This window comes from Nicotiana attenuata, unplaced genomic scaffold (assembly GCF_001879085.1).
Source record: "Nicotiana attenuata strain UT unplaced genomic scaffold, NIATTr2, whole genome shotgun sequence".
Classification (NCBI taxonomy): domain Eukaryota; kingdom Viridiplantae; phylum Streptophyta; class Magnoliopsida; order Solanales; family Solanaceae; genus Nicotiana; species Nicotiana attenuata.
In genome coordinates, this window is record NW_017671885.1 from 9,195 (window position 1) to 21,316 (window position 12,122).

A 12,122-nucleotide genomic window follows, 5' to 3' on the forward strand; every position below is an offset into this window, starting at 1 on the left:
GGACAATAGGTCCTCAACTTAGGCTAAGAAGCCCAAAAGTTAAGGACAATAAGTCCTGAACTTAGACTAACAAGCTCGAAAGTTAAGGACAATAGGTCCTGAAGTCCTGAACTTAGACTAACAAGCTCAAAAGTTAAGGACAATAGGTCCTGAACTTAAGCTAAGAAGCCCAAAAGTTAAGGATAATAGGTCCTGAACTTAGACTAACAAGCTCAAAAGTTAAGGACACTTGGTCCTGAACTTACAGTTACAAGTTCAAAAGTTAAGGACATGTAGTCCTGAAGTCCTGAAGTTAAGTTCAAAAGTTAAGGACATGTAATCTTGAAGTCCTGAAGTTAAGTTCAAAAGTTAAGGACATGTAGTCCTAAACTTAAGTTCCAAGTTCAAAAGTTACGGACATGTAGTCCTGAAGTCCTGAAATTAAGTTCAAAAGTTAAGGACATGAGCAGAAGGGTATTTTCGTCCGGGCAGTTAAAGTTTATTAAAGCAGTGGCTAAAGACTAAAGACATTTTAAACATTGGCTTAAAAGTAAATACATGTGTTATTAGTGGCTAACCGTGCACTTCCCCGCCATTTTCTCTAAGGTAATTGTGAAACACGTGGGGCCTTATTTTCTGTATTGGGCCACTATATATCAGTCTAGTTTTTAGGACGGCCCATTTTGATCCAAACGAAACCCTTGTTTGGGAATTCCTTTCTTCTCTTCTTTTTTTCCCCCAAAACTATCATTCTTTTCACTGTTAGAATTTCGCGGGATTGCCTGATTTTGAGCGAATTCCTACGAGCCACTAAGGGTTTGTGGCGAAAGATCAAACTTTTTTTTATGGATCCCAAATACGCAGGAGAAACCTTGAAGTAATTTCTGTTTTTGAGTTGCTTTCCTCTTTCCACATAATGTTTCTGCTTGTGTGAAAAATGTTTTCTTTTCTTGGTTTTGAATGTAGGTGTTTAATTTGGTCTCTGAATAATGTTTTTGGTGCAGGCATCTGGAGAAAGAAAGTGAACTACTCTTGAATGCCCATAAATCAATGTCAGATGAATTGCACAGACTTCAGGTATTCACTTTAACCTTTTACTCTTCTTTTACCAAATTACCAACAAAAAAAAAACCTTTCTACTTGAACAGTAGTCATATATAGATAGGAAAAACAAATATACAAGTTCTAGCTTTTAACTTGCAAGATAAGAGAATCTCTTTAAGTTTTTTTCTTCTCTTTTTTTGATAACCGACAAATCCCCGTGGGCCAATGGTGCACGATTTGAAATGTGATGGATAATGGGTCCGTCCCTCTATCCTCCTCCGCTAAAAAAACTAGGTTTTTGTCCAGGGGCGGATGCGGCTTATAAGTATCGGGTTCGTTGCTAGCGGTGCGGAGCATACAGTTATGTGAAAAAATTCACTAAAATTGTAATAAATAGCTGATAAGAACCCATAGTTTTAAAAATAAATGGGTGCAAGGCTAAGAAACTTAAAAGGTTGAATCCGTAGAGCTTAAATCTGAATCTGTCTTTGTTTTGTCGGTAGCCCGTGACATACGCCTAACCAAAACATCAAACATCACGTATTATGCTCTTACCATTGGACCAAAGTCCTGAGGTGAGAATCTATTAAGTACTTCCAAGTAAACTTGCTAAGATATTTAGATCAAGCTAAATATCCCACACTACATCAAAATGTATAAATGGATGGACAAAATATTATTTCGTCTATCCTACTTCGATATTTTGGTTTGGTTTACACACTTATTGAGAGCTTAATATATATTGACAAAACATGTGGCGCTGACAATAAAACTAGACTTGTTATTACTTTGTGTATATAGTAATATGTAGGCCAAATACATATACAACCCATTCAACTTGGCACCATTTTTCATTTCGGCACTCTATCTCTACCTTGTTCTATTTTGGCCCTCCAACTCTATTTTATATGTTCCATGCCCCTCCAACTCTGTTTCTTATGTTCCACTATAACACAAAAGTTGAAACCAGTGCAAAAAATATAGCGCGTATGCATACACAAATCGGAGGTGTAATAAATATCTAATTAAATGTTGCCACCTGGTTTTTTCATCCATGTCAAAACGGGTCAATACTAAAATACCTGAACCCGACCATATTTTTTGTGGGTTTATTTCATCTAAACGGGCCAGTTATGAAATCGGCAGAGGAAAGTTTTGGAACTTAGAGAATGAAGATGGGGCAACAGTGGATGAAAAAATACGGTCGGGTTCGGGTATTTTGGTATTGACCCGTTTGACATGGATGAAAAAACCAGGTGGCAACATTTAATTGAATATTTATTACACCTCAGATTTGTGTGTATACGCGCGCTATACTTTTTGTACTGGTTTCAGCTTTTATGTTAAAGTGGAACATAAAAAATAGAGTTGGAGGGCCAAAATGGAACCAGGTAGAGATAGAGTGCCAAAATGAAAAATGGTGTCAAGTTGAATGGGCTGTATATGTATTTGGCCAAATATGTATTAGAGGACATTATTTTGGGCTGGCCATAAAAAGAAAAGAACACATTCAAACTACTAGTCACATTAGATATATGAAAATGATAAAGAAGACAAAAGTGTAATGTATGCTTGTAGCTAAATATTAGTGCATTGTATGTTATGAACTTGTAGTTGAATAGTAGTGCATACGTTTTATGCTATGAACATATCTGCCCTCACGCAAAGCCCTGCTCATTAGCTGTTTTTTTTTTCTTCATTTTTTTCTATTTTTCTTTCTGACATGTGCTTTTTAGTAAATTTTATTAGTTTTAATTTATTGCCATTTGCGTTTTAGTTTAATGAATCAATTTTGCATGTTCGACTACTTGTAGGTCGAGGAAGAAATGCTGATGCGCAAGTTCTATGAACTTATGTCTGCTCATGGTCTAAATAAGAAGGTATATTCATCACACTTGTAGAATAGCTTTGTGATCAAGTCTCTTTGTTATCTTAGTTATCTGCTTTATAGTTGTTTCATGCGAAGGACCTTCTCAAAAGTCTGCTATGCCATTTTTTTTTTTGTAAATGTTTCGTCTTTACGGAACACGAAGGGATCCTTGGAGCAACGGTGAAGTTGTCTCCGTGTGACCTATAAGTCACGGGTTCGAGCCGTGGAATCAGCCACTAATGCTTGTATCAGGGTAGGCTGCCTACATCACACCCCCTTGGAGTGCGGCCTTCCCCTGACCCCGCGGAATGCGGGATGTTTTGTGCACCGGGCTGTCCTTCTTCTTTACGGAACACAAAGGAATGATTTAACTTGTCTGAGTTCTGACAATTCGCATTAAGCAAGGCATTCTTTAATTGCTTAACTTTTTGTTTGCCTCCAATCGGTATAGAGAACTTGCTAAATTTGATGCCACTGTTAAGCTTATATGGTGAGATATTGTGTACTTATTGGGAAGTACAAGTTTGATTTAGCAATGAACAGAGCCAGCTGCCTTTTCCTCGCATGATAAAGAATGTTGTTTCTTCCCCTTGTCACACATTACCTGTCTCCTTGACTCCAGGTCCAAAGTTGTGGAAAAGTTTTTAGGCGCAGGTGTATTAAATATGTAGTATATTTCAAAATTGGATACTAGGTACTATTTGGTTTAGAGCCTAAACAGAAGAGGCATGGTTAAAACTGAAGTCAGTCATTTTGAGCAGATAAGTTGAAGATATCTGTGGTCTTTATGCAGTTAGTGTTTTAATTTCAAATCAATGCTGAAAATTGGAACCCAAAAAAGTTTTTTGCAAGAATGTTCAAGCAGCGTGTATAGAGCTCTCTAGCACATATGCCAAAACATGCAAGAACCTCCAGTATAGACAATCTATGCTAAGAAGATTATAGATGCGGATATCCATGAAAACAAGATTAATAGGTGAAAAGAGATGATTATGCAATTGAAACCTTGGAACTGGTTAATTTCTGCGATTCACAGAGTATTTACCTTGATATCCCTCCTGTCCTTTTCCCTGCTTGCTTAGTCTTTGATTCTAACACACTAACCAACCCTCATCTTTTGCAGAAAGGTTTCAACGATAATGCTGATGAAAGGCAGAATGGCCTGCAAGGAGCAGCGACTGACGTGACTAATGGTGCTCTGATGAAAGGCAAAACGGCCTGGAAGGAGCTATCATCAATATGACGAATGGTGATCACTAATGTATAGGTGAGTTAGATAGAGATCTGATTCCTTAGTTATCTGTATAGAAATCCGTTGATAGCATTCTATAATTACAGTATGTCATTTGGGTGGTCAACTCCATTGTGGCCCATCTTGATTTTAACCTCTTCACTACTACGCATGTGTTTTCTTTTCTGTTTGCCATTTTTTTTTTGCTTGCGTTCATCCAGATGCTTTTTGATCGCTTCTCACATAGATCTCTCAGCTCCATAGAAAGTAATATCTGCTATATAGTATAGATAATACAAGCTGTTGGTGGGAGGTAACAAGTACCCGGTGGAATAATCGAGATGCGCGCAAGCTGGCTCAGACACTACCATCATCAACACAAGATAATACAAGCCGGTTCCCCTGTTTTCAGACAACTTACTGTAAAACCAAGTCCCACATTGGATAAAAGGGAGGGCGTGGATAGCTTATAAGTGTTGCGCAACCTTTCACCTCATGAGCTGGCTACTGGGGTTGAAGTTAAGCGGGTTCGTGACAAAGTGGGCTTAGAGCTAGCCTTGCTTCGTTCGGAGCCAGTGTTGTGGTTGAGTTGGGCGGTCGGACGACAATGTCAGTCTTGGTGGGAGGGTGTAAAGCCCAGTCCCACATTGAACAAGAAAGGAAGGCTTGGACAGCTTATAAGCGGTCTTCAATCCTTTATCTCATGAGCTAACTTTTATGGTAAAGGTAAGGTCGAGGTTATGAGATTATGCTTAAATATTGTGCACTATGGAGTTCGTGCTAATAAGTTGAAGGGAGTTTAGACCTCAAACCACTCGCCTTCCCCACAAAGGGGAGAAATTTGAATGGTGAAGCTGTGAAGGAGCTATCATGACCATGATGAATGGCCTGGAAGGAGCTGTCATCAACATGATGAATGGTGATCAGTAATGTAGAGGTGAGTTAAATATTCAATTCCTAAGTTATCTGGATAGAATTCCATTGTTAACATTCTACTCACAGGTATGTCATTTGCCAGGGTCAACTTCATCCTTGTGGCCCATCTTGATTTTCCCCCCTTCATTCATGTGTTCTCTTTTTTGTTTGGCAATTTCTTTTAGGCTTGCAATCTTCCAGATGGTTTTTGATTGCTTCTCACATAGAGTTTTGAGCTTCTTACGAAGCAATAACTGCTATGTGCTTTTTAATAGCATAGATGATACAAGTATGTCTACATCTGTCTTCAGCCATTACCCATGTCTCTATCTAGTTTTGTACAATCGTAGTACTTTCATCAGCTTATTGTAACGCCTAGTCCCAGATCGGACAAGGGAGGCCATGCAATCCTATAAGCAAGCAATCTACAATCTTTCAACTCATGAGTTAATGTTTGGGGTCAAAATTTGGCAGGTTTGTGACAGAGTGGTATCAGAGCCTACCTTGCCTGCTTTCAAGCTAGTGTGACAGTCGAGTTGGGCGGCCCGATGCCAATGAGAGATTTGCCGGTTTGCATGGGTGAGGGTGTAATGCTTAGTCTTATTCTTAAATCATACATGAAAGTAAAACTCGTACTACTTATAAGGCGTTTGCAATCTTTCATCTCATGAACTAGCTTCTTGGGGTCGAAGTTATGCAAGTTCGTGGCATTATGCTTAGATATTGTCCAATATAGAGTTTGAACTATTAAGTTGAAAATTTTCAGACCTCAACCTCCACGGGAACAGGAGAGAGAGAAAAAACAAAACCTGAATGGTAAAGAAACATAAGAACGAATTTAGATTTCTAACCTTATATTGTATTCACTGGTAACCACAATTTTTACAGTCGAGAAAATTAAAGAAACCAATCCATGCATAAAGAAGAAAAGTGGTTGAATTGAAGGCATCTGGTTAAACACTAAAGTCCATTAGATGATATTTGATAACAAAGAACTTGCTGAGCTCCTGCAATTGCACGCACAAGGCATCTACATGATGCTGCTAAAAATTCAGCATACTGAGGTCTCCACCCATCTTTTGTAACCTCCTTTTATTTACCAAGTTTGGTACTGCAAGTTTGATCTATCAAGAAGCAAAACTAATAAGCCATAAAGGTTCACCGAAGCCAATCAATTGTTGGCTTATCACAAGTTTTGTGTTAGTCACAGTTCCAATAAGCCATAAAGGTTCACCGAAACCATTACCTCTCTAGCATAAACCAATAGAGCACATTCGAGGCGTGGTACTACTTTGCTATCAATCACCCAGGAGTATTTAGCTTTACAAGGTGGTCCTTGCTGATTCATAGGGGATTTCAAGTCCCATGCTACTCGGGACAAAGCATAAGCTAGTGATGCTTTCGGCTACTGGACTTTTCACCATCTAAGGTGTAGCATTCGAGCTACTTCGCCTAGCAACACGATGCTTGTATTGCTCTCTCATAACCCCGTTTTTTCGGTTTAGGTTGCTCTCATTTCGCTCGCCACTACAACGGGAATCACTTTTGCTTTTTTTTCCGAAAGATAATATTTGGTTGAAGTCGAAAAAATAAAAACAGTAATAGAAGTTAAAGTTAAAAAATTATTATCTACTAGGCGTTTGGAGAGTATATGGTGGAGTTGAAAAAGAAAAGAGTATTTAAATCAGAAAATAATGTCCTTGATTTGGAGTCTTGGACCATGGGCTTTGATTTTGGTCCTAGACAAAAGGAAACTGTCGCATGTTTTCATTGATATGTCAACTTTTTCACTTGTTATGTAATTAGCACATGATGTCTAGTTTATATCAAACTATAACTACTAAAGATTAGGCTTAGTATGAGTGCTATATGAAAATGGAAAGTCACAAAACAAAGAGTTTGTTTTTTCATTGGCTCATCTAAATTCCTAACTTCCCAGTTTGAGATATATCATAAAGCAAAATCCTAATTCCTACAAAGCAATACTAGAGCTAACACCAAAAACAACATTTAACCTTTGACCCCTTTTCTCTTCGTGGCAGCAGCTTCATTCCAAGCAATTTGCATCTCAAGTTTCAATTCATCTTATCATGCAAGAATGAATCGACAGTGGAGATAACCTGCAATAATATAGTACCAAAAATGTTCATTCATTTTCTCATTGATTCTTACTCGGAGAAATACAGCTATATAAATCATAAATCTTTAATTATTAGCAATACAAAGATAATATATTTAATAACAAAAATGTTCTTAAAATAGCTAATTCCAACCCAAATAGTTCACGGGATTGCCTTTTTTTTTTCCAATTACTACTCACTTCATTGCATTTTTATACTAATATAACTAGCACCAACAACAACAAACCCAGTTTAATCTCATAAACGGGATCCGGAGAGGATAGTGTGAAGGCAGATCTTACCATTACCTTATAGAAATAAAAAGGTTGTTTCCGATAGACCTTCGGCTCAAGTAACAGTGGAGATACTAATATAACTAGCATTTGAACCAAACAACTCCCAACAAATTTTCAAACTAGGGATAAACTGAAGAAGGGCTTACTTGGGTCAGAGTTGATAAGCATAGCTGTTCCACCAAATCCACAACTTCCACCATTGTTTTTAGTTCTCTGCCAATAACTATTGAAAGCATAAGAAGCATGAGCCACAACAGTATCAGGGGAATAACAGTTTCCAGTTGGACTAATAGCCTCACAATCAGCACCTCCTTCACCACAAGCATAGTCTAAAGCTTCTTGCAAAGTCTCAGGTGGAACACTTGGCTTAGCTACACACCATAATCCACTACTATGCACCCCTGTTGTTGGTGGTGGAGCTGCTTCATGGGCCCCACCACCATGAGATGGAATACAAGGTGGCAAGTGGGGTCCATTAAAAGGGCTTATAGGATTGAAAATTGGAGGCATTTCAGGAGCAAAAGGAAGAGATAATGGTGGTGGTGAAATGGTTCCTATCAATGGAGGAAGTGGGCTGTTAGCAGCAAATGCTGGAGATGAAAAAACATGATTTGGGGCTAATGGGGTTGACCTTTTAGGAATAGTGTATTTTGAGTCAAGAACTGAGAGCTTTCTACTTAAGGGTCTTGTTTGTTTTAGGTTCTCACTTGTCAAGAAAATCTTGTTTAGGCTAAAATTTGCTACCTTTTTAATAGACTCTAAATGACTATTCAGCAAAGTTTCAATCTTTTCATCCAAATCTCTTGTTGAGCTCACTACATAGGGTGCATTAACTTGTTGAAAGAAGTGAAGGAGAGGTTTAATATGTTTTTCAGAATCTTGGTCCAAACAGTTGGAAGAAAAAGAAGTAGAGACTTTGATTTCAGTATGCAAACCCCACCTTGTAAGAGAGTAGTAAATGTTCTTGATTGAAGGCAAGATAAAAATCACTTTGTTTTCTTGTTCTTCATTGCACATAAGAGTGTGACCAACAAGAATAGTAGTGATGTTGGTAGCTGGATAATGAGCTAGAACATTAGTCCTTAGCCACTTTTCAGCTTCAAGAACACTGTTGTAGACATTTTTAAGGTCTTCAATAGGCAAAGAAACTGCAATAGAAATGCCAGTGTTTGGAAAACTCTGTAGTTGCACAAGATTTGAGTCACTTAGACCAACTGCAGCTGCAATTAATTAATAGAAACTTAGAACTTGAAGTCAAAGAAGAAAAATACATAAAGAAACAAACAAATAAACAATGTAAAGACAAGATTTTGGATCATTTACATACCATTTAAAGCAAAATAAAGAAGGAAAAAACACCAGAGTTTAAACATTTTCTAGAGAGGAAATGCAGAATGAAGGAAATGGGGTTGGTTATGATGTTGGAATTAGCTGAAATCTTGTGAGTTTTGAATAGAAAAAGCTGGAGAGGCCAAAAAAAAGAAGTGGGGTGTAAAGCAAAGGTACTATTGTAGAGGTACGAGTCTCACAGTTTATTGTCCTTTGGCTTATTGTCTTGTAGCAGTTTTTGGAATCTGTGCTTTGAATGGTAGTACCAAAGTGCATGGTTAGTGGATTATAGAGGAAAAAATAGTGAAAGGAAAGAGAACTTGTTTGGGGCATGGTAATTAATCTTTTAGTACTGTGTAACACAAAGACCAAAACAGACACAGACAGCAATCAAATGGGGTACAATGCAAAGCCAGAGAAAGAAGTTGCTTTTCTTGCAGGCATCCAGCTGTTGTTTCTGCTCTGCTTTTAGACCATCGGTACGAGAGTCAAGAGGTTCAGTAAAACGATGTCGTCTTCGGTAAAAGAACGAGTAACTGGACCCAAAAGTACATAAGGTATAATATGGATTATGGAGTATGAGTTTAACTCGAAAAATTGCAGAAATATGATATTTTTTGGGGTGATTTTCAATTTTTGACCTCCACTTATTTCATGTCGAAAACTTCAGGATCAAATGTTAAAAGTGCTGTTCATGAGACAAGCGAAAAACAACACTCGTTAAATTTAAAATTTTGGTCATGGGGCAAGCGGAAAAAAAAAAAATCAAGATAATCCATATCTAGGGCTATTTGTGTACTTCATCCAGTTTAACTTGTACATATTTGAACTTCGGAAAAGGGTCAAATATATCAACATACTATCAAAAATAATTTAAATATACCCTTAAATATATTATTTGGTCATTTCGGACCCTATTATTATAGTATAAAACAAATATATCCTTATTTTAGACGGAATGCCACGTGGCTGCACCAAATTAAATTGACCCATTCCATTTCTTCTAAGAGGTATTATCACTTTTAGCCTGCGCCAGAAACTATTTACATCCGATAACCAAAAAAGTATATAAAACTTGTATAATTTTTGTATATAACATATATAATGTATATATATACAAAAAATATAATTATTTTTCGGTTATTATTTTGTACGATTATACAGCATCATTTTTCCTTCCTTTAATCCGGTTCATTTCAAGAAACCACTACCCGTCCCGAAAACAAAAGCCACGTGGCCTAAAAGGATATTAAAAATAACTCTCATAATAAATAAAGAAACAATCTGACAGATAATACAGGAGAGTTTCAATAATAGATAAAATTGCGCTACTGTTATGAAAGAAATTACTATTGTAATTTACATAATTTAAAGGCCAAATATATATATAGCCCATTTAACTTGGCACCATTTTTTATTTTCTATTTCTACCTTGTTCCATTTTGGCCCTCCAACTATATTTTATTTGTTCCATTTTTTGGCCCTCCAACTCTATTTCTTATGTTCCGCTTTAACACAAAAGCTGAAATCAGTGCAAAAAATATAGTGCGTGTATATACACAAATCTGAGGTATAAGAAATATCCAATTAAATGTTGCCACCTGATTTTTTCATCCATGTAAAACGGGTCAATACTAGAATACCTGAACACGACCGTATTTTTTCATCCATTGTTGCCCCATCTTCATTCTCTAAGTTCCAAAGCTTTCATCTTCCGATTTCATACTTGGCCGGTTTAGATGAAATAAACCCACAAAAAATATGGTCGGTTAAGGCATTTTAGTATTGACCCGTTTGACATGGATGAAAAAACCAGGTGGCAACATTTAATTGGATATTTATTACACCTCAGATTTGTGTATACACACGCGCTATATTTTTTTGCACTGGTTTTAGCTTTTGTGTTAAAGTGGAACATAAGAAATAGAGTTGGAGGGCCAAAATGGAACATGTAAAATAGAGTTGGAGGGCTAAAATAAAACAAGATAGAGATAAAGTGCCAAAATAAAAAATGGTGTCAAGTTGGATGGGCTGTATATGTATTTGGCCTAATTTAAATTCATAGTGGGCCAACTTCTTATTTACCATGCAGGAAAAAAGGAGTTGCACCAGACTGTTAATATTTGAATCTGGCCACTTCTTGACCAACAGATACGTCGGCCCTCATTATTTTGTAAGATTCATTTCTCTTTTTTTTGGGATTCTTACCTAACTATACTCTATTAGAAATTTATTTACCTATGTTTTATAGTTTTTAATAAGTATCTAAATTTTTCTTACAAATTGTATACAATGTTACTTAAAAGGCTCCCACCCCATTATAAGTGTCTTCAATTAAGGGATTCAATTGCATCCTCTCTCTCTCTCTCTCTCTCTCTCTCTCTCTCTCTCTCTCTCTCTCTCTCTCTCTCTCTCTCTCACACACACACACACACACACACACACACACACATCAAAATCCCTTAATCTATGCCCAGAATCTTCATCCTCTCTCTTCCCGCCATTGTATCGTTCTTTTGCTGGGAGACTGGACAACACTAAAAATGAAGAAATATTCATGAATTGTACGATAATTGTATGATAAGTGTATCATAATTGTATTTGAATTGTATCAGATACATCAATGCTTAAAACATAATTGTATCATACTTGAATCACAATTGTATCTAAATTGTATCTGGTACATTAATACCCAAAATAACACATACAACAATACTAATAAATTAATATACAATTATCATATATAGCTGTGAAATTCGTCACGAACTCACAACTTCTCGTAATAATATATAATGAATATACAATTATCATACATTTTTAATACAATTCCTGTAACAAGTAAGATATACATACAATTATAATACAATCGCGATACATTTCTGAAAAATTATGATACAGTTATGATCTTCATCTTCTTCAAGTTTCAATCACAACTCTACACTAAAAATCTAATATAATTGTGTTATAATTGTATTGAGTATTGTATAGAGTATTGTTTTGGATATTGATGTATCATATACAAGTCACATACAATAAATATTTTAGAAAGAAAGAAAACAAGATTCAAAACTTACCCACAGCTTAATTCTAGAGCAATATTCCGATTTTTGTTTGCATTGTATCAATAAGAAATAGAGATTTTGGGTGATTAGTTAGAAAGAGAGAAATTGGTTTTGAAAAACTTTGAAAAAGGAAAAGAATCGATAATTTTCTCTTTTTTTTTAGGGAGAGGGGGGGGGGGAGTAGGGGAGGGGAAGGATTAGTAAAATAAAGAGAGATATGGTGATTATTAAGAAAAAAGAACAGAATCTAAATGTAAGGGGGGGGGGGTGAGTGAG

General features: G+C 36.5%; 2 protein-coding genes across 7 annotated transcripts; one reads left to right on the forward strand and one right to left on the reverse strand.

Annotated features, from left to right (window-relative positions):
- Positions 1–671: 671 nt before the first annotated feature.
- Positions 672–5,758, forward strand: LOC109210727. Of its 6 annotated transcripts, none has more exons than XR_002065598.1 (5): positions 672–856; positions 984–1,056; positions 2,838–2,903; positions 4,017–5,061; positions 5,143–5,758. XR_002065598.1 is itself a non-coding variant. In XM_019374182.1 (5 exons), exons 1-4 carry the CDS (start codon positions 825–827, stop codon positions 4,134–4,136), a joined length of 291 nt encoding a protein of 96 aa, XP_019229727.1. In that variant the 5' UTR covers positions 672–824; the 3' UTR covers positions 4,137–4,160; positions 4,410–5,758. The 6 variants fall into 6 exon arrangements, 4 of the variants coding, with proteins under 4 accessions (XP_019229727.1, XP_019229725.1, XP_019229728.1 ...); XR_002065597.1 differs by having other exon boundaries at positions 5,514–5,758; XM_019374182.1 differs by having other exon boundaries at positions 4,017–4,160; positions 4,410–5,758.
- Positions 5,759–6,856: 1,098 nt separating this feature from the next.
- LOC109210728 (glucan endo-1,3-beta-glucosidase 3) lies at positions 6,857–9,087 on the reverse strand. The gene is made up of 3 exons (XM_019374184.1): positions 8,783–9,087; positions 7,602–8,675; positions 6,857–7,159 (listed from the first exon to the last, which is right to left on the reverse strand). Exons 1-3 carry the CDS (start codon positions 8,826–8,828, stop codon positions 7,128–7,130), a joined length of 1,152 nt encoding a protein of 383 aa, XP_019229729.1. The 5' UTR covers positions 8,829–9,087; the 3' UTR covers positions 6,857–7,127.
- Between the last annotated feature and the right edge of the window lie 3,035 nt (positions 9,088–12,122).